The sequence below is a fragment of the Stegostoma tigrinum genome, chromosome 6 (assembly GCF_030684315.1).
Source record: "Stegostoma tigrinum isolate sSteTig4 chromosome 6, sSteTig4.hap1, whole genome shotgun sequence".
In the NCBI taxonomy this organism is placed as follows: Eukaryota; Metazoa; Chordata; class Chondrichthyes; order Orectolobiformes; family Stegostomatidae; genus Stegostoma; species Stegostoma tigrinum.
Window position 1 is genome coordinate 43855 of NC_081359.1, and position 22032 is coordinate 65886.

Below are 22032 nucleotides of genomic sequence, written 5' to 3' on the forward strand. Positions count from 1 at the left end.
ATGCTTACCTTCATCTGATGGGGTATTGAGTACAAGAGTTGGCAGGTCATGCTGCAGTTGTATAAGACTTTGGTTCGGCCACATTTAGAGTACTGCGTACTGTTCTGGTCGCCACATTACCAAAAGGATGTGGATGTTTTGGAGATGGTGCAGAGGAGGTTCACCAGGATGTTGCCTGGTATGGAGGGTGCTAGCTATGAAGAGAGGTTGAGTAGATTAGGATTATTTTCATTAGAAAGACGGAAATTGAGGGGGGACCTGGTTGAGGTCTACATGAGGGGTATAGACAAGGTGGATAGCAAGAAGCTTTTTCCCAGAGTGGGGGACTCATTACTAGGGGTCATGAGTTCAAAGTGAGAGGAGGAAAGTTTAAGGGAGATATGTGTGAAAAGTTCTTTACGCAGAGGGTGGTGGGTGCCTGGAATGCGTTGCCAGTGGAGGTGGTAGACGATAGTGTCTTTTAAGATGTAGGGATACAGACCCTTAGAAAATAGGTGACAGGTTTAGACAGAGGATCGTGATCGGCGTAGGCTTGGAGGGCCAAAGGGCCTGTTCCTGTGCTGTAATTTTCTTTGTTCTTTGTTCATAAATGGTCCTGAAGGGGCGGGTACTGAGAGGATATTTCCTTTTGTAGGGAAGTCTTGAACTAGGAGACACAGTTTGAGAATAAGTGGTCACTCTTTTAAGGAGGATTTTGTTTTCGACAGAGGGCTGCTAGTCTGGAATCTTTTTACCCCGAAAGCAGTGGAGGTTGTATCATCAAATTAATTGAAGACAGAGATAGAATTTTGTTTAAAAGAAATAGCCACAGGAGGGTCATTCCCTCCAAAGAATGACTTCTTCATTTTAACCAACATGGGAAGCAGGCCACTTGATGCTTTAGCTGGCCTGCATTGCACTGGGGTTCCCTTTTCTGCTTGCATCCCCAGTCCCCTATGTTCAAGATGCTGGTCCTCAAAGGGATTTGGCTACCATAGGTACTATCACACAGCAGGGGGCTTGAAAATTGTTCGAGGTGAAGTATATGTTCCAGTAAAAAGCTTATGCATTCCTCTTAAATCAAGTATATTTGTTGTTGTTAGTTAAAGCAGTGAGCTGTGTTAAAATTTTAAGACTTCTGAGGAAAGGTCACTGGACCCGAAACGTTAACTCTGTTTTCTCCTCCACAGATGCTGCCAGACCTTCTGAGCTTTGCCAGCAACTTTGTTCTTGTTCCTGATTTACAGCATCCGCAGTTCTTTTGGTTTTTAAAATGTTAGAGCTACTGTACCACTAGGTGGTGCTATGAATGTACTATTGGACAGCAGCCAACACCCCATTGTTTCAATGTAACGTCACGTCACATATTAAACATTACTCGGGTACAATCAGCAAGGAAATTGGCTGAGCGAGCGCGCAATAGCTGTATGATGTTATTGTGGAGTTGTCTTAATTTTTTGATATTGTTTATAATTAAAGAATTTTAATTATTAGTAATTTTACTAAATTATGCAAATAATTTGTGTCCAGCTCTCCTGGGCAGCATTCTTTTGCCTTGACCGGTATCTTTCTCAAATACATCTCCATCATGAGCCAATGGAGGTTCAGAAGCGGAAACAGCCGGTTTAAGTGCCCATCGCCATTCAACAGTTATTATTTATTTTCTACACCTTCCTTTCACCAGATGACCTTTCATCTTGAGGCTCTCTGACCGCAACTTATTCCACAAGCCTGCTGATCAGGGTCCGTAAACAGACTTTATCCATAGGCTTCCAAATCTAATGTGTCAAACTCTGCTCCGATCATATTTTTGGCTGATTTTAAAAATTGTAATCTCTCTTTGTGAGGGCCGCACATTTTCTCCCCTCTGCCGCCCAGTTTGCATTCAGGCCTACCCCCCACCCCGCCCCACTGTCCCTTCAGTCAGCGACTTTACGGAAAGATCATTACCTCACTGTACACCTTCTTGAGCTCAAAGCCAATCCCTACACCTAATTAAGACGCCTCCAAACTGAGGCATCAGTCCCGCTCAGTAATATTTCAGAAACGAGAACAGAAATTATGGAGAAACTCAGCAGATCTTTAAAATATTAAAAAAGCCACTGGACTCAAAACATTAAGTGTTTCCTCTCCACCGCCCCGGATGTCTTTTTCTATATGCCCCTTTCTCTCCTATGGTCTCTCCGAAACTTTCCCACATACTCTGCACGTGGTTGTTTAACCCAGAGAACCTTAGGCCTGTTGAAACACTGAATGCGGAACGGAGTTAATGTATTCCCTGCAATGCCCTAATATGGATAGCAATATTGACTACAGATGTTTCACCATCAAATCTCAAAACTTTTGTTAAAAAATTATAAATATGTGAATATCACTGGGCTGGATTTCTGAATAAACGAATTAAAGCCTGTTTTTATTCGTGGTCGTGACGGGAAGCGTAGTTTTCAATGATGGTTAGAAACGAGGTACTAGCTGTGGTAGTATTGGAGGCCTACTTGTCCTCGCCTTTTCATGTGGCATCGAGATTAGAAGGACTACGGTCAGCAACTTTTGGCCACTTTGGATACTACATGGAACGAAAGAAAACGGGATGGTAAGAGTTTACTCTCGCCCCTACGTACTCTTGAGAAATGAAACTGACCTGAATATATTGGTCTATACATACATGAAGCTCGCTGTGGTTAAAACTGTTAACATTATATTCTCGTTCAAACTGACACACTTAAAAGCATTAAAGATAATATGATCACCAAAGTCCTAAAACACAGTTCGCCAAGTTACTAAAGATATCAAGCACTGGATATAAACCCCAACTGCGTGGTTGGGCTTGGAGTTCCGTAACAATGATGAAATATTGAGTACTCAAAATTCAAAGTGAAAAGTATGAATCTGGCAAAGCGCTCTCCTTACGAGAATGTGAATTGGTGGGCTGGTTCTGCGTTAGGTTAGACGGAAGTGTTGTGCAGATGGGCGGTACAAGCGGTGGTGCGGACACAAGACTAAGCGACAGCTCTGACAGAAGCAGCGAAGCAGGATGCTGGCTTTCAGACACGTTGGGCTCTGTGCTTTCCTGCTGCTTTAACCATCGCAGTAAAGAAATTCGAACCGTCTCGTTTTCAGGACTGGCCGCAAGACGGAGACAAAAGAAGCAAGCACAGGTTCTGCTGTGTGGACAAGGTGTTGGCATCGTCTGCTTTTGGCAGCGCTGCGCTGGATCGCTGCGTTTGGAACGTACCTCGGGAGCGATTCGAGCGCCGGCTGTAGACCGGGACCGCGTGAGCGAGCGGCCGCGGGCTGAGGTTCAGTCCCGGGCTCCAGTGGCAATGGGGCTCCCCACTCTGGAGTTCACCGATTGCTCCCTGGACAGCCCCGACTTCAGGGATCGTCTGAAAGCTCATGAGATCGAGCTGGAGCGGACCAACAAATTCATCAAGGAGCTGATTAAAGACGGGCTCATGCTGATTAACGCATTGAAAAGTAAGTGGATTAAAAAAAATCGTTCGTTTGAGACTGTGGGAAAGTTTGAATGAAAAGGAAGGAGCGCCTCCTTGTGGCTGTGGCCAGTACAACCATTGGAATTGACCTGAATTTTTCGAAGCTGAAGTAAATGTTTTCCAGGAACAAAATAAGCAACTAGCCTAGTCAATTTATAATCGTCACATGACAAAATTTGTCACTTGTTTAATGGAATAATTGGAAGGCAACAGTTCAAAGTTGCGGTTGATGGTAGGTAAGAGGGAGATTATCAATAAACTACTTCACATCTAGCGAGGTCAAGGCTGATGTTACATTCGCAAAGACAGTGTTTAGAGAGAGGCCGATGACTTGTGGAGCACTAGTAGTAAGTAATGCTATTCCTACCTGCATAAAAAAAACAAAATCCCAGGACCCGAACATCAGTGGCAGGAAAGATTTTGCAACATTTGCTCGAATATGTAACAGGAAAGCATGTAGAAAATATTTTTAAAATATTTTGTAAAGGGAAGGTGGTTCTTTTTGAGTATTTTCATTTTTGAATAAGTAATAGGCATGTTCCAGTTCTGAGGAAGGGTTACCCGACCCGAAACGTTAATTCTGATAGATATCTCTCCACAGATGCTTCCAGATCTGCTGAGCTTTTCGCCAGCAAATTCTGTGTATGTTACATATAGTTGCTTGTGTACTTGCAAATAGCACAACAGAATAGATTCATATCAAGAGTAGAGCACGTGGAAATGGAGTAAAAGTGTGGATACTTAATTGGCTGAAAAAAAAGTTAATTAAGTTGGGAAGAGTTTGGAGAGAATTAATCTTCCAAAAAGACTGGTACTTGGTTCACTATTCATGATTTGCAAAATTTCGTTCATGAATCGAAGTGTAACATCAAAATTTATGGTTAATACCGAAATGAGGAATTCTGCAAAGTACATAATGTCATAACATACTTGTAGAATCAGTGTGTATATGAGGCAAGAATTTTTATGTAGATACAATGTGAGGTGGTAGATCTGGAACAGTAAGAACACAAGACTGTGGAGCAGAAGTTGGCCATTTGGCCATTAGGTCTAATTCACCCTCCAATGAGAGCATGGTTGATTTCATAATCCTCAACTCCACTTTCCTGCATTTTCCCTATAACCCTTGATCCCCTTACTAATTAAAAATCTCTGAACCTGAATATATTGAAAGATCTAGAATTTACAGCCTCTGGTAAAGAATTCCACAGATTCACCACCCTTTTGCGAGAGAGTTTTCATCTTGTCTCTACCCTAACAGGGTGATTCCTTAATCTTACATTATATCCTCTGGTTCTAGTCTTCCCCTCACAAGAGGAAACAACCTTTCCATATCTACCCTGTCAAGCCCTCTAAGAATCTAATGTTTCAGTAATGTTGCCTCTCATTCTTCTAAACTGCAATCAGCCCAAACCCAACTTTTTCAACCTGTCCTCAGAAGAAAATTCCTCCATGCTTGGAATCAACCTTGTGAACCATCACTGGAAAATGATTGCTGTTCTAAGTGTTGTCTAATGTGCCTTGCTTAGTTTCAGAAAGGCATGCATTTTTTCTACTGTATTTCATTCAAAATAAAAGCCAGAATTGCATATCTCTTCCCTATTACCCATTGAACCTGTATGACAGAATTTGTGATTTATGCACAAGGACACCAGTCCCTTTGTACTGCAGCTTTCTAATCACATGACACCAGGTTATAATCCAACAGGTTTATTTGAAAACACCATCTTTTGGAGCTCTGCTCCATCTTCGGATGTAGTGTGGAAGGAAAGGTATACCGACACAGAATTTATAAGCAGAAAGGGAACAGCCTTAAAAATGGCGGGCCGATTGCGTCCTGTTAATCCTTAATCAGTTAGAAAGGAGACACAGGATTCTATTGATTAAAATGCGATTTACGTGCATTTATGAAACAACCATAAAAACGTGAGCCATTTTCAAGGTTTTTACCTTTCTGCTTATAAATTCTGTGTTGATATGCCTCCTTTTCCATGCTACACCTGAGGAAAGAGCAGAGCTCCAAAAGTTTGTGTTTTCAAATAAACCTGTTGGACTATGATCTGGTGTTGTGTGATTTTTGACCTTGTCTACCCCAGTCCACAACTGGCACCTCCACATCACAGCAGCTTTCTGTAATCTTTATCTACTTAGATAATATTCACCTCTTCTATTCTTCTTGCCAGATTACATAACCTCAATTTCCCAGATGATATTCTAATCACTTAGCCTGTCTGCTTAGTGAGAGGTTATTCACTTCCCTTATCCAAGTCATCATTGCGTTTTGGAAATAATTCTAGCTCCAGCACTAATGCTGCTGCACTGCACCAGTTACAGATTGTTACAGTCAACACAGTGTGGAGCTGGAGGAACGCAGCAGGTCAGCCGACTTCAGAGGAACAGTAAAGTTGATGTTTCGGGTCAGGACTCTTCATCAGAACTGCCATGCTGGATACCACCCTCCCTTATCCCAACTCTTCCATTAGTTAGCCAGTCATCTAAGCATGCTTACGTACTAACCCCAATACAATGGACTGTTATTTGTGTTGTTTGTGGTACCCTACTGAATTTGAAGTAGACATTTTCACATTACGTTAGATTGTCCTTTTGTCCACGATCAGATCAAATTTGTAGTGAGGTCAGAAGCTGAATGGACCTGACACAAGCTAAACTTATTGTCATAAAACAGTTTATTATTGAGGAAATGCTTCTTGATAACACTTCCAATTACCCCTTTTATCATTTTGCTGATGATTGAGAGTAGACTGCTGGAGTGGTGAGGTTGCATTTGACTTGCTCTTTGTGGATATGACAAACCTTAATTTTTTTTTTACTTTGTGGTGTAGATGTCAGAGTTGTTGTTGTACCAGAAGATCTTAGCTCGTAGCATGACTAGCTCTGGAATATAGTCTTTGAAGCAATTGTCAAAATGTTGTCAGGGCTAATGACTTTTGCAAGTTATTGGTTTATTTCATCTGTTTTCTGGATATCACAGAGTGAATCAGGTTGGCTGAAGACTGGCATCTGAGATAAAGGGACCTTGAGACGAGGTTTCTTTGATCAACTATCTTCAGCAGGAATGCCAAAGGATTAATTCTTTTACACTGATGTGCTGGGCTCCTTTATCGTTGGGGAGAGGATATTGACGGGCTTTCCTCATATTAATTCTTCCATCTCCACCGATTCGACCAGACGTGCAGAATTTCTCCAGCATTTTCTGCGTTTGTTTCAGATTTCCAGCATCTTCTTTTTGTTTTTGCTTTTATTCTTCTGTTAGTTGTTTAAATGTCCACCATCATTCACAACTGGATACAGCAAGATTGGACAGCTTAGTTTTGATCATTCGGATGTGCATTCACATAGTTCTCATTATCATGTTCCACTGTTTAGCATGCAAGTATTCTTGGTTTCTTGCTTTAGCAAATTAACACATTATTCTTAACTGTGCCTGGCACTGTTATTGTCATTTCCTCCTGCTCCTTTCATTGAGCCACGTTTTATTCCCTGTGATAATGGGAACTGCAGATGCTGGAGAATCCAAGATAATAAAATGTGAAGCTGGATGAACACAGCAGGCCAAGCAGCATCTCAGGAGTACAAAAGCTGACGTTTCGGGCCTAGACCCTTCATCAGAGAGGGGGATGGGGAGAGGGAACTGGAATAAATAGGGAGAGAGGGGGAGGCGGACCGAAGATGGAGAGAAAAGAAGATAGGTGGAGAGGAGAGTATAGGTGAGGAGGTAGGGAGGGGATAGGTCAGTCCAGGGAAGACGGACAGGTCAAGGAGGTGGGATGAGGTTAGTAGGTAGGAGATGGAGGTGCGGCTTGGGGTGGGAGGAAGGGATGGGTGAGAGGAAGAACAGGTTAGGGAGGCGGAGACAGGTTGGACTGGTTTTGGGATGCAGTGGGTGGAGGGAAAGAGCTGGGCTGGTTTTGGGATGCGGTGGGGGAAGGGGAGATTTTGAAGCTGGTGAAGTCCACATTGATGCCATTGGGCTGCAGGGTTCCCAAGCAGAGTATGAGTTGCTGTTCCTGCAACCTTCGGGTGGCATCATTGTGGCACTGCAGGAGGCCCATGATGGACATGTCATCTAAAGAATGGGAGGGGGAGTGGAAATGGTTTGCGACTGGGAGGTGCAGTTGCTTATTGCGAACCGAGCGGAGGTGTTCTGCAAAGCGGTCCCCAAGCCTCCGCTTGGTTTCCCCAATGTAGAGGAAGCCACACCAGGTACAATGGATACAATATACCACATTGGCAGATGTGCAGGTGAACCTCTGCTTAATATGGAATGTCATCTTGGGGCCTGGGATAGGGGTGAGGGAGGAGGTGTGGGGGCAAGTGTAGCATTTCCTGCGGTTGCAGGGGAAGGTGCCGGGTGTGGTGGGGTTGGAGGGCAGTGTGGAGCGAACAAGGGAGTCACGGAGAGAGTGGTCTCTCCGGAAGGCAGACAGGGGTGGGGATGGAAGAATGTCTTGGGTGGTGGTGTCGGATTGTAGATGGCGGAAGTGTCGGAGGATGATGCGTTGTATCCGGAGGTTGGTGGGGTGGTGTGTGAGAACGAGGGGGATCCTCTTTGGGTGGTTGTGGCGGGGGCGGGGTGTCAGGGATGTGTTGCGGGAAATGCAGGAGACACAGTCAAGGGCGTTCTCGACCACTGTGGGGGGAAAGTTGCGGTCCTTGAAGAACTTGGACATCTGGGATGTGCGGGAGTGGAATGCCTCATCGTGGGAGCAGATGTGGCGGAGGCGGAGGAATTGGGAATAGGGGATGGAATAGGATCCTCCTCGTTCTCACACACCACCCCACCAACCTCCGGATACAACGCATCATCCTCCGACACTTCCGCCATCTACAATCCGACGCCACCACCCAAGACATTTTTCCATCCCCACCCTTGTCTGCTTTCCGGAGAGACCACTCTCTCCGTGACTCCCTTGTTCACTCCACACTGCCCTCCAATGCCACCACACCCAGCACCTTCCCCTGCAACCGCAGGAAATGCTACACTTGCCCCCACACCTCCTCCCTCACCCCTATCCCAGGCCCCACGATGACTTTCCATATTAAGCAGAGGTTCACCTGCATATCTGCCAATGTGGGAAACTGCATCCATTGTACCCGGTGTGGCTTCCTCTACATTGGGGAAACCAAGCGGAGGCTTGGGGACCACTTTGCAGAACACCTCCGCTCGGTTCGCAATGAGCAACTGCACCTCCCAGTCGCAAACCATTTCCACTCCCCCTCCCATTCTTTGGATGACATGTCCATCATGGGCCTCCTGCAGTGCCACAATGATGCCACCCGAAGGTTGCAGGAACAGCAACTCATATTCCGCTTGGGATCCCTGCAGCCCAATGGTATCAATGTGGACTTCACCAGCTTCAAAATCCCCCCTTCCCCCACCGCATCCCAAAACCAGCCCAGTTCATCCCCTCCCCCCACTGCACCACACAACCAGCCCAGCTCTTCCCCTCCACCCACTGCATCCCAAAACCAGTCCAACCTGTCTCTGCCTCCCTAACCTGTTCTTCCTCTCACCTATCCCTTCCTCCCACCCCAAGCCGCACCTCCATCTCCTACCTACTAACCTCATCCCACCTCCTTGACCTGTCCGTCTTCCCTGGACTGACCTATCCCCTCCCTACCTCCCCATCTATACTCTCCTCTCCACCTATCTTCTCTCCATCTTCGGTCCGCCTCCCCCTCTCTCCCTATTTATTCCAGAGCCCTCACCCCATCCCCCTCTCTGATGAAGGGTCTAGGCCCGAAACGTCAGCTTTTGTGCTCCTGAGATGCTGCCAGGCCTGCTGTGTTCATCCAGCCTCACATTTTATTATCTTTTAATCCCTGGCTTGGTAATTATGGCAATTGGTAGTCTCTTAGGTTTTAAATTATTGTTATATACAATCCTGCTGTTGCTGAAGGCCATGGGTGCCCAGTTTTGAGTTGCTAAATCTGTTCTAAATTGATCCTGATTAGTATGGCGGTAGTGCCATAGAATATGATGGATTGTATCCTTTAATATGAAGAAAAAATTTTATCTTTGTGAACACTGTATCCAGTGGCACTCCTGGCAATACTGTAATTTTGGTTATTATTGATATATGAGCTTATACAAATCTTAGTTCATGGGCTACTCTGAAGAAAACCTGATTGATGATTGTGACACTAATTCAGATATTGAACAATTATCAGTCAAAATGATGGACAAGTCTAATTAGTCAATTACTCCCTTAATACTAAGGAAGACATGTAACTATATAGAGCTGTGATGAAATCGTATTTTCAAAGCCGCACAGATTCACCAGAATGTTACCACAATTCTTAAGGTTTAATTTAAGAAGTACATAAACTACGTTTATATTCCCTGATATCATGATATTAATTAGTTGAAATTTTAGGATTTTAACAAGAATTGATGAAGAGATGAATGATTTTTGCTGGAGGTGGCATCATTGACAAAGATCATTATGTCAAAGTCACAACAAGGCCATCAGGACAGAAGTTAGGGAATGTTTTCACTTCTCTAGAATAAAGGAGGAAGTAGAAGGTCAGAACTCACAAAATGATACAGATCAATAAATTTACATTTGAGGTTGTTAGATATTTGTCAACCAATAGCAAAAGAATGTGGAAAGTGAATAGGTTTTTGGCCCCGCAATCGTGTTCTGCCATTTAATATTTTCTTGATTGACAGATTTTTGAATTCTTGGTCTTGAATATGTTACACTGAGGCCCCAGAGCTCTCTAGATAAGAGAATTCCAAAGGTTCACAACCATCTGAGGGAAGAAATCTTTACAATTTTTAGTGCTAATTGGCCAACCGCTTCTCCTGAGATTACGAAGCCCCATGCCCATCCTAGCCAAAGGAAGTAGACTTTGATCTACTCAGCCAAGTACTCTAACAATTTTATGTTGACAAAGATCTATCCTTAATCTTTGTAGTTTTTAAGATTAAAAATCAAATTAATTCCATCTGACCTCATCGGTCAACCCTGTCAACCTGGGAATCATTCAAGAAAACTTCTGTACCTTGTTCATGCAAGTCTATTCTTTCTTTGGTAAAGAGATCACAAGTATACATAACATTCAAAATATGGTTTTACCACAACCATATATAATTGTAGTAGGTCTTCCTTAATGTTAAGGGAATGATTGATTAGATTTGCCCATTGCTTTGAACTGATAATTGTTCAACACAGTGGCATAGTGGTTAGCACTGCTGCCTCACAGCTGCAGAGATGTGGGTTCAATTCCAGCCTTGGATGACTCTGAATGTGGAGTTTGTATGTTCTCCGCATGTCTGTGTGTTTCTGCTGATGTGTGGTTTCCTCCCACAGTCCAAAGATGTGCAGTTTAGGTAGATTAGCCATGGTTAATTGCCCTGGATTATGCAGGTGTGCTCTTTAGGCGGACCAGCTTTGGTAAATGCAGCCTGGCAGGGATAGGGTGGGGAGCTGGCTATGGATCTGATGCTCTTTGGCATGTCAGCGTAGACTTGATAGGCTGGATGACACAACCATGATTAAACTTACAATGAATGTTAAAAGACTTTATTGGGATTGGTCCTTTTATGTTTTTAAAACTCTACCCTCCTGTCATGATCTCCTCGTGTTTTGGTAATCATTTGTGAAATTCTATCTTCATTGTGGTTTCATGATAATAATTCTAATGATAGAATCATTTGCAAACTTTTTTGGTTCAAATGCCGTTATCCATCCAAAACGCTTTGTTCCAGTGCTGTCCTTACCTTCAGCATTTGCTTTGCACAAGTAGTTTCTAAGACATTGTCCTTTTCATGAAAGTTGAAGGGCTCACCTATTTTTGCCCCCTGTTTGTGTTTCAAAGACAACATTTTGGTGATCTTCGTAAGTCATTCCTCTTTGAATTGCACACTGATTATTTTTAATGGAGCTTAAAGACTCATTTGCTTTTGATATCAAGAAATTCAGCCCTAATTAACAATAATTGCATGCACACAGCTTACAGGGAACAGTAGTTACTGCTCAAAAGATACACCCGATGCTGCTGCTAATAAACAATAACCATATATTTGCAAATATGGGAATGTATTTACAATGAACTTTTTTACCATGCCACCAATGTGCCCTTAGAAGGTGGTCTTCTTCCTTTCCCTCCCACTACATCTTGGTCCTGATCTGGGGTCGACACCTAGGATGGAGAAAGGCTGCCCTACACTGGAGTCTGTGTATCTCAGACCCATAGCTAGAGCAGTGGACTTCAAGTATGTATATATATCCGGCGCACACTAATTGTGCTGGACCAGGTTGCCATGGCAGCCACCGACCTATCTGTAGCGACAGCCAGATGCTGGCATGCCAGAGGCAATATGATACTAACAGCTTTGACAAGTTCTTCCAACCGAAGGGTCTAGGTCTGAAACGTCAGCTTTTGTGCTCCTAAGATGCTGCTTGGCCTGCTGTGTTCATCCAGCTCCATACTTTGTTATCTCTTCCAACCGTTGAGTCAGTTTTCTCAGTACCTTTGACAAACCAATCTGCTGTTCCTGTGTGTGCTTTTCCATAACATTTTCAATAGCTAATTCCATGCATTACCTTCCTGGTTGGGGCTGAGGAGGTAGCTGATCTTCAGCAATCGTCAGAGTGCTGATGATCACTATCATGTGCTCCAAACCCATATCTGGCCAAAAAAAGTCTAACGAGGTGTCAGAATCTGAGCTGGCAGAGGGTACAGGAGGCAGATTTGCTGGTACATTATCTGAGGGATCAATGGCTGCTTCATCTGAGGTGAAAGAGGAGATGTCTTGCAGACTGCCCTTAAGGTTATGGAGACAGTGCAGATGCTACTCAAATGTGTCAGAGTGAAAAGTGTGAAAGAGCTCTGAGAAAAGGATGGATGTTTGAGTATGTTAAGAATACATTTTCAGTTGTGGTAATGGAAGAAAGACATAGCAATAGACAATAATGGTCGCTGGGACATAGAGGTGTCAGCATAAATACATGAGCAGTCATGGTTCTCATCTTCCAGTGCAAGAATCTTCTCTTCAAAGAGTGTGGGGAGTGAGGAAGAGAAATGTTGAAGGCAACATGAGAGTGGTAGGCAATGAGCCTTGGAGGGAGCTCGCTGCGGTAGCAGAGATAGTGAGTGTGAGGTAGCAGAGCAAAAGTGGTGGCTCTTCCCCTCAAGATTATTCACCTTTTTCCTGCATTGTCAGGCATTTATCCAGTCAATGACAGTGGCAGTGACCTGGGTTGCAACCGTGGACCAGGCTTATGACGTTTGGTGGCATGGTCTCATCTGCTCGTTCTGGAGTAACAGGTCACCTCTCCCATCCACCAAGACCTCCAGGGTCTCATCTGCAAAATATAAGACCATAATATATAGGAGAAGAATTAGACTATTCAGCCCATTGAATCTGCTCTGTCATTCCATCATGGCTGATATGTATCTCAACCCTGTTCTCCTGCCTTCCACCCTGTAACCTTGATCCCGTTACCAATCGAAAAGCTGTAGATCTCTGTTTTAAATAAACTCAATGACTTTGCCTTTACAGCCCTTTGCAGCAATGAGTTGCATAAATTAACCACCTTCTAGCTGAAGACATTCCTCCTCACCTTCGTTCTAAAGGGCCATCCCTTCATAATGAGGCTGTGCTTTGGGTCCTAGTCTCTCCTCCTAGTGGAAACATCATCTTCATGTCCACTCTATCCAGGCCTTCCAGTATTCTGTAAGTTTCAAATGGATTCCTGCATCATCTGTCTAAACTCTGCATATAGAATCTTATAGAATCTCTACAGTGTGGACACAGGCCCTTGCGCTCAACAAGCCCACACCAAACCTCAGAGCAGGCCATCCAGACCCATCCCCGTATAACCCACCTGATCTATACATCCCTGAAAACTACAGGCAATTTAGCATCGCCAATCCACCTAGCCTGCACATTTTTGGACTGTGGGTGGAAACCCAGAGCACCCAGAGGAAACCCACGCAGACACGGGAGAATGTGCAAACTCCACACAGTCACCCAAGGGTGGAATTAAACCCGGGCCCCAGGCACTGTGAGGCAGCTGTGCTAACCACTGAGTCACCTGCCCTGTACAGACCCAGGATCCTCAACTGCAACTCATATACAAGCCTTTCATCCCCGAGGTCTTGGGTGTAAACCTTCTCTGGACCCTTTCCAATGCCAGCACATCCTTCCATAGATATATGCCGTCTATCCAGAGTCTTATATGTCCTCAGTGGTCACTCCTGCTGTTCTATTCTAGCATTCTTGAAATGAATGCCAACATTACATTTGGCTTCCTAATCACTGACTGAACCTGCATGTCAACCTGAAGAGATTCCTGATCTCAGACTCCCAAGTATCTTTGTGCTTCTGATTTCTGAAAACGTTTTCCCATTTAGAAAATAATCTACCCCTCTTCTTCCAGCAAAAATCGATGACTTCAACTTTCCTATATTTTATTGCATCTGCCTCTTCTTTGCCCAATCACCCTTAGCCTGTCCAATTCCTTCTGCAGCCTCCCTGCTAACTCAATACTACCTGTCCCCCCATCCCCTCTCACCTATGTTTTGAGTCATCTGCAAACTTATCAATAATGCCCAAATTTCCTTCATCCTGACTGTTAATGTATAATATGAACAGTTATGGTCCAAACTCTGACCCGATTAGAACTCCACTGTTTACCTGTTGCTGTCCTGAAAAAGATCCCATTGTCCTCACTCTCTGCCTTGTGCCAGCCAGCCAATCCTCTGTCCATGCCAGTAACATGCCCCTAACAACCGTGGGTCTTATCTGACTTCGCAGCCTCATGTGCGAGATCCTGGTAAAACCTTTCTGGAAATCCAAATAGATCATGCCCATTGGCTCTCTGTCTCAATAGAACATTAATTTTCTGTTGTCCGGTATCTCTGGCTCAGATAACATGAACCATATATTTCCAGATTGACAGCACTTGAATTACTGCTCAGTTGTGTTTTAAACAGAGATTTGGCACCAGGAATCCTGGCAGTCACAAATATTTACGACTCGGCAAGAGGGAGGCTACAGCAAGCGGGTGTGTGGTGAATGGGACAAATTTTGAAAAATAACATAAAATAATACAGTAGGCCTCATTGCAAGAAATCCCACATGAAACTTGACAAAATTAACATTTGGGTCAGAATTTTACCAAAAGTCAGTGCTGTCTATCTTACAGAAGGAGCCTGTACCTAGTTGGTACCATGTGATATACAACGCCTGCTTTAAGAGTCTCTTGTCTTTCGATTGCCAGGTGATCACCCTCCACCACATTAGTTCAAACAGGGTTAGCCAACCCCTACTAGGATGGTGGCAGCAAGTCAACTAGATGAATCTTATTCCATATGAAAAATGAAAGATCTGCGATGCTGTAATTCAGGAACAAAAACAAAGTTGTTGGAAAATCTCAGAAGGCCTGACAACATCTGTGAAGAGAAAATCAGAGTTAATGTTTCGAGTCCGGTGAACCTTCCACAGAACACATAATCTCTGAATGAAGTTTTACAACTTAGTTTCACTGACTCAATACTTAAACGATCTGAAAACGCCCATTTTGATAATTAGTTTTACTTTGAACATAAAGGCAGATTTCTGATTTTTACTTTAGTTGCCACAGTTGTAACCTTTAAGCAAAATTGTGACAGACTTATTTTTAAATTACTGAATTTCGTTCATATAATACATAACTTTCAGTATAAACAGAACGTAACAAAACATTTGTTTCCCAACATGGTTCTTGCTGTGGGAAAGATTCAAAATATTTTGATTCTGGGCATGGATATAATATCTTTGAATTTTACATTGCTAATTTTTTTAACAAAAGATATTCCCTTGAACAAGATGATCGTATGTCTTGGTCAACTCATCATTTAGTTGGATATATAGTTTTATAATGTTTTTAAAAATAATTACAGTGAAAATCAATGTATTCTGACGATAAGGCTGCTTCTTTGTTCTTGAATTTGTAACGTTTTTTCTTGAAAGGCTGGACTTAATTGTGCCGTACAATATTCACTAAAGTAAATTTGCTTCTTGTGATGTGTATTTTGATTTTTTGGATTCCCCAGCTGGGTAATATATGTTGCTGCAGGTTGGTTTTGTGAGGTAAACGATATGAGCAAGAAATGAATCAGAATTTTAGCTGCCTTAAACCTGTTTGACAGCCTTCTATATACCATAATCTTTCCATGACTGACATCCTGTGTCAAGTCCTAACCTGTTCTGAATTTCTGAAGTACAGAAAATCTTCTATGCTTAGAATAAGTGTTCTGGTTAATTCCACAAATAAAATCAATGGTGCATCCAGAGGTCTTTTAGTTTATTATCTGACACTTCCTCTACTGCGTGTAGACAGATTTCTTGTTGGCACAAATTCTACATTTACAAAATAGTAATCAATAACAACAGAAGAGATGGGAAAGATACAAATTAGAAGCAAGTGAGTTAGGCAAAAGAAAATTGGAAGAATTAGATTGTGGAGTGATGAAAGGATGAGCAAACAGCAAAAACATACCCAGAGAAAGGAAGGATGCAGGGAAAGAGTCAAATTGCTCCAGAAATGCAATGAGCCACTTAAACAAATATTTTAAGAAAGTTAATTTTGTTCATAGAAATGCCTCTCTGGTTTTGTAGTTCCCAGAATAACCTTTTATCAATGTGGTTACATTTCTTTGTGAGGAATGGTAACACAGTGCCAATGTTACTTGACTAGTAATCTAAGAGCGCCAGACTAAAACTCCAAAGGCCAGAGATCAAAGCCCAACTTGGCGCACACTTTGTGTTCCCCCTTGAGGAATATACATTATTTAACAAACCTGGAATTAATAAATGAAGTTGCTGGATTATGACAAAAACTTCATGGAATGAGATCTGATGTTAGCTGGCTTGGCAAATGTGTGACTCCTGACACAACGTGGTTGACTCTTAACTACCCTCTGACATGGCCGAGCTAGCCATTTCATTTGTATCTTACTGCTATGTAAAAGTTAAGAAGAATGAAAACGTATGGAAAATGCAGCATTCACCTTGTACTGGAAGCCTCAAGGTGCATACAATGTGATGTAGATCTGCTGGAAAATGAGGCTGGAGAAGTAGTAATAGGGAACAAGAAATGGCAGAAAAACTGAATAGGTATTTTGTATCAGTCTTCACTGCGGAAGACGCCAGTAGCATACCAGAACTTCAAAAGTTGACGACAGAGATGAGTGTAGTGGCCATCACAAAGGAGAAGATCCTGGGTAAGCTGAAAGGTCTGAAAGTGGATAAATTACTTGGACCAGATTGTCAGCACCACTGAGTTCTGAAGGAGATAGCTGAGGTAACTGTGGAAGCGTTAGTGGTGATCTTTCAGAAGCACAGGAGTTAAGGAAGGTCCGAAAATGGCTAATGTAACACCTAATTTAAGGTGGCAGGAAATTAAAGGCTGGTTAGCCTGTTAGCCTTTGGCAAGATTTTGGAGTCTACTATGAAGGATGAGATTGTAGAGTACTTGGAAGTGCATCGTAAAGTGGAGCTGAGTCACAGCTTTCTCAAGGGGATGGCATGCCTGACAAATCTGTTAGAATTCTTTGAGGAGATAATGAGCAATTTAGACATAGGAGAAACAATGGATGTGATTTCCAGGAGGCCTTTGCCAAGGTGCCATACAAGAGGCTGCTAAATAAAAACTTACGGTATAACAGGCAAGACACTGGCATTACTGGAGGATTGGCTGACTGGCAGAGGGCAGAGAGCGGGGAGAAAGGGGTCTTTTTCAGGGTGGTAGCTAGTGGAGTTCTGTTGGGGCCAGCGTTTGGACACAACAATTCAAGTTAGACATTAACGATCTGGACGAAGGAACTGACAGCGTGCTGCTAAGTTTGCAGATGACACCAGGATAGGTGGAGGGACAGGTAGTGTTGAGGAAGTGGGGAGGCTGCAGAAAAACTTGGATATGGTAGGAGAATGGGCAGAAAAGTGGCCGATTGTCATAGACCAAGGGACGGTGCGAGTTTATGCATGCTAGTAGGAGGAATAGATGTGTAGACTATTTTCTAAATAGGGAAAGGCTTTGTAAATCTGAAGCATGAAGGGATTTAGGTCAGGAATCTCTGAAGTTTAACATGCAAGTTCAGTTGGCAGTTAGGAAAGTAAATGCAATGTTACCATTCATTTTGAGAGGGCTAGAAGAGCGAAGGTCTAGTGTTGAAGCTGTATGAGGCATTGGTTAGGCCGTACCTGGAATATTGTGAGCAGTTTTGGGCCTGTATCTAAGGAAGGTTGTGCTGGTGTTGGAGAGGGTCCAGACGAGGTATAAAAAGATGATCTTGCAAATGAAAAGTTTGTTGCATGAGGAGCTGTTGAGGACTCTGGGTCTGTATTGAAGGAGTTTAGAAGGATGAGTGGGGGCATCTCTTTGAAACTTGCAGAATACTGGTAGGAGAAACCAGGACTTCAGGGCACAGAATTAGAGTGAAGGGACAACCCTTTAGAACTGCGATGAGGAGGACTTACTTAAGCCAGAGGATGGTGAATCTGTGGAGTTAGTTGCCACAAAAGGATGTGAGTTATTTAGTGTATTTAAGACTGACAGAGATAGGTTTTTGATCAGTAAGGATATCAAGGCTTATGGGAGAAAGCAGGAGAATGGGATTGAGAAACATTTGAGTCATGACTTAGTGGCAGAACAGATTCAATGGGCGTATGGCCGAGACCTATGGTTTTATGGCCTTCGCATGCCCAGTAGTTCTTGTGTCTGTTTAATTCTAGGACCAAAATTGTGTTGGAATTAGATGTACTGCTCTACATGCTAGCCAGGTAAAAGCTTAATATGGTTCCCCCCTCAAAATCGTATCTTACCATGTCCCAAATCACTCTATCACCATCCCCAAGTAGGACAGACTTTCTGATTTCCCCACCTAATAAATCAATACTGCTCCTTGTTGAACACTACTTGGAAGAAGCACTAAGGGTCGCAATATCACAAAACGTTCTTCCGGTTGGAGGACTCGATGACTGCTACCTATACTATGTCAGTTCTAGCTTCTTGTTTATTCATCCACATTTAAGCATTCTACTGATGATGTTGCTACTGTATCCTGATCTTCACTGCAGTATGAGCCAACTTTTTTTCATTTAAAGAAATGCATGTATTTTGCACTTACAGTAAAGCAAGCTGTTCAGAAGTAGCAGAAACTACAAAAAAATGATAGAAAAAAGAAATCAAACGTTCACTGGCTGATCCATTGGCACTACAAAATAGCTGCATTATTACAATAGAAGTTCACATGTAATAGGTAGGATGTATTGGCTGAATTGCAGGCAGAACTGATGATAGGTGGCCATGGTAGCCTGACCTTGTTATGTGCAGTGAAGAGGTTGTTGTGGTTGGTGTTTTAATCCACTTGGAGACAATGACTCACTTCTTGAGACAGCGTGGGAGGAGAAGACAACAAAATACAAGCATATTTGGAACCAGGCTTACAAAATTATCTCATCATAATAATGTAAAACCTTTGGACGTTGTGATAGGAGCCCGGCTCAGGTGGTTTCATGTGAGTGACCCTGATGAATATTTTTTTAAAAAGTCACAAACTACGACCTTTGCAAACCTAGAATTACTCTTTTACTGCCTTTGGACATTTTAAGGATTTTTATAGACTTTTAATCACTCTTATTCAATGTTATCCAGCTTTACTGTCCTGTTTTATTTATAATGCACTCTTTAAGCTCGAATGTTTATGATTTTGCGAGTTATGTGACTTTTATCTTGGCTTTGAGTATAACTTAACAGTTAAGGTCTAATATTTATTCAGTATATGTGAATGGTAGCGAGTTTTGAGAAGATTTGTAGCTCAGGTTGAGGTTCTGGATGTAAGTTTTAAGTAAGCTGGAAGGTTCGTTTTCAGACGTTTCGTCACCATTCTCGATAACATCATCAGTGAGCCTCCGGTGAAGCACTGGTGTTATGTCCCGCTTTCTATTTATTTGCTTAGGTGACATCACCAACCCACGGAAACCTAAGCAGATAAATAGAAAGCGGGACATAACACCAGTGCTTCATCAGAGGCTCACTGATGATGTTACCTCGAATGGTGACGAAACGTCTGAAAACGAACCTTCCAGCTCAGCGAGCAAACTTACATCCAGAATGTGTGAATGGTATTTTAGAGAAGAATTGTACATCCAATTAACTTTGGTGTATTGATACATTGAATCTGGATGACCTTCCTTATGTGAGGACTTTCGTTCGCATTTCCCTTTGACCAATTTTTCATTGTAGATGAGTCACTTAAAAACTTGAAAAATGTGTACACATGACACAATTGTGTTTGGTTGGCTCACTGACCTGGTTCATAGTTTGCACACGTTTCATTACCCTGCTGGGTAACAGCATCAGCACAGTCGCCGATGAAGCACCGTTGTATGTTCCCAGCTGGTATTTAAACTTTGGGGTCCATTGGAGTTGATTACCTCATTTTTGGTTTTTCTTTGCGGTGGTGTATATATGGGATCTAATTCTATGTGTTTATTGATGGTCTTCTTGGTGGAGAACCAGGACTCTAGGAATTCTCATACTTGTCTCTGTTTGGCTTGTCCTAGGATCCTGGCATTGTCCCTATCAAACTGATGGTCCTTCTTGTCTGTATGCATGGAGCCCAGTGAGTATTGGTCATGTGTCTTTTTGTTGCTGGTTGGTGTTCATGTATTCTTGTAACCAGTTTTCTTCCTGTCTGTCCAATGTAATGTTTGTCGCAGTCCTTGCATGGAATCCTGTATATTACATTGGTTCTGTCTGTCGTGAGTAAGGGGTCTTTGGTTTTTGTTAGCAGTTGGCGTAGGGTTGAATTAGGTTTGTGTGCCACTCAGATGCCCAGTAGTCGTATGAGTCTTGTGGTCAATTCAGATAGGGTTCTTGATGCATGGTCACATGCTAAGTTTTGGAGCATACTGTATCATCTTCTTGTTTGTGTGACAGGCATAATTGGAACCAGTTGTTTGGCTATCTGTTGTCTCTAAATACTTGGTGGAGATATTCTTCTTCATTTTGATGTAGCTCTGGGTTGCTGCAGTGTTTTGCGGCTCGTTTGAATAGTGTTTTCACGCAACTCTGTGGGTGTTGGAGTGGTTACTGGTGAAATTTAGGACTTGATCTATCTGTGTGGCCTTTCTGTATACCTTGGTCAGAAATTCTCTGGCCCTGTGCTTTACCATGACGTCAAGGAATTGGAGCTGTTTGTTCTTTTCTTCTCTGGTGAATTTGATGCTAGTGAAAATGTTGTTCATAAGATGATGGGTTTCTTCTAGTTTAGTTTGTTTGATGCAGTTGAAAGTATGCCCCTTCCACAGCTCCAACCCAAACTATGGAAACGATGTGTGGATGACGCTTTCATCATCATCATCAAACGGACTAAACTAGAAGAAACACCGGCATCAAATTCACCAGAGAAGATGATAAGAGCAAACAGCTCCCATTCCTTGACGTCATGGTAAAGCACAAGGCCAACAGAGAATTTCTGACCAAGATATACAGAAAGGCCACACAGATGGATCAAGTCCTAAATTTCACCAGTAACCACTCCAACACCCACAGAGTTGTGTGAAAACACTATTCAAACGAATCGCAACACACTGCAGCAACCCAGAGCTACACCAAAATGAAGAAGAATATCTCCACCAAGTGTTTAGAGACAACAGATACCCAAACAACTGGTTCCAATTATGCCTGTCACACAAACAAGAAGACGATACAGGATTCTCCAACACTTAGCATGTGACCATGCATTAAGAACCCTATCTGAATTGACCACAAGACTCATACGACTACTGGGCATCTGAGTGGCACACAAACCTAAGTCAACCCTACGCCAACTGCTAACAAAAACCAAAGACCCCTTACTCACGATAGACAGAACCAATGTAATATACAGGATTCCATGCAAGGACTGCGACAAACATTACATTGGACAGACAGGAAGAAAACTGGTTACAAGAATATATGAACACCAACCAGCAACAAAAAGACACGTGACCAATACTCACTGGGCTCCGTGCATACAGGCAAGAAGGACCACCAGTTTGATAGGGACAATGCCAGGATCCTAAGGCAAGCCAAACAAAGACGAGTACAGGAATTTCCAGAGGTCTGGCTCTCCACCAAGAAGGCTGTCAATAAAGATGTAGAATTAGAGTCTGTAGACATACCACTACAAAGAAATAACGGAAATGAAGTAATCAACTCCAACAGACCCCAGAGTTTACATAGCAAGCTGGAAAATACAACAGCGCTTCATTGGAGGTGCAGTGATGATGGTACCAAGCAGGGTAATGAAACATGTGCAAACTAACGAACCAGCTCAGAAAGCGAACCAACCATAGCATCCACGACCCAGGCTAGAAATCTACTCAAAAATAAAATTGTCAAAAAAGCATATGGAATTCTTTCACAAAACAAAACTGAGAAAGTGTTGGAAAGACTCAGCAGTTCTTGTAGCATCTGTGGAGTTAATGTTTCACATCCACTGACCCTCCAGAACTGATAAATAGCTAGGAATAGTTTGATATTTTTGTAGCAGAGAG

The 22032-nt window shown here is 42.8% G+C and overlaps 1 protein-coding gene across 1 annotated transcript in view; it reads left to right on the forward strand.

Moving 5' to 3' along the window:
- The first annotated feature begins 2963 nt into the window (after positions 1 to 2963).
- Positions 2964 to 22032, forward strand: part of arhgap42a (Rho GTPase activating protein 42a) — a 356591-nt gene continuing 337522 nt past the window's right edge. Inside the window, exon 1 of the mRNA XM_048533512.2 lies at positions 2964 to 3456. Coding sequence (XP_048389469.1) covers positions 3303 to 3456 — 154 coding nt within the window. The 5' untranslated portion in view covers positions 2964 to 3302. The remainder of the gene's footprint in view (positions 3457 to 22032) is intronic.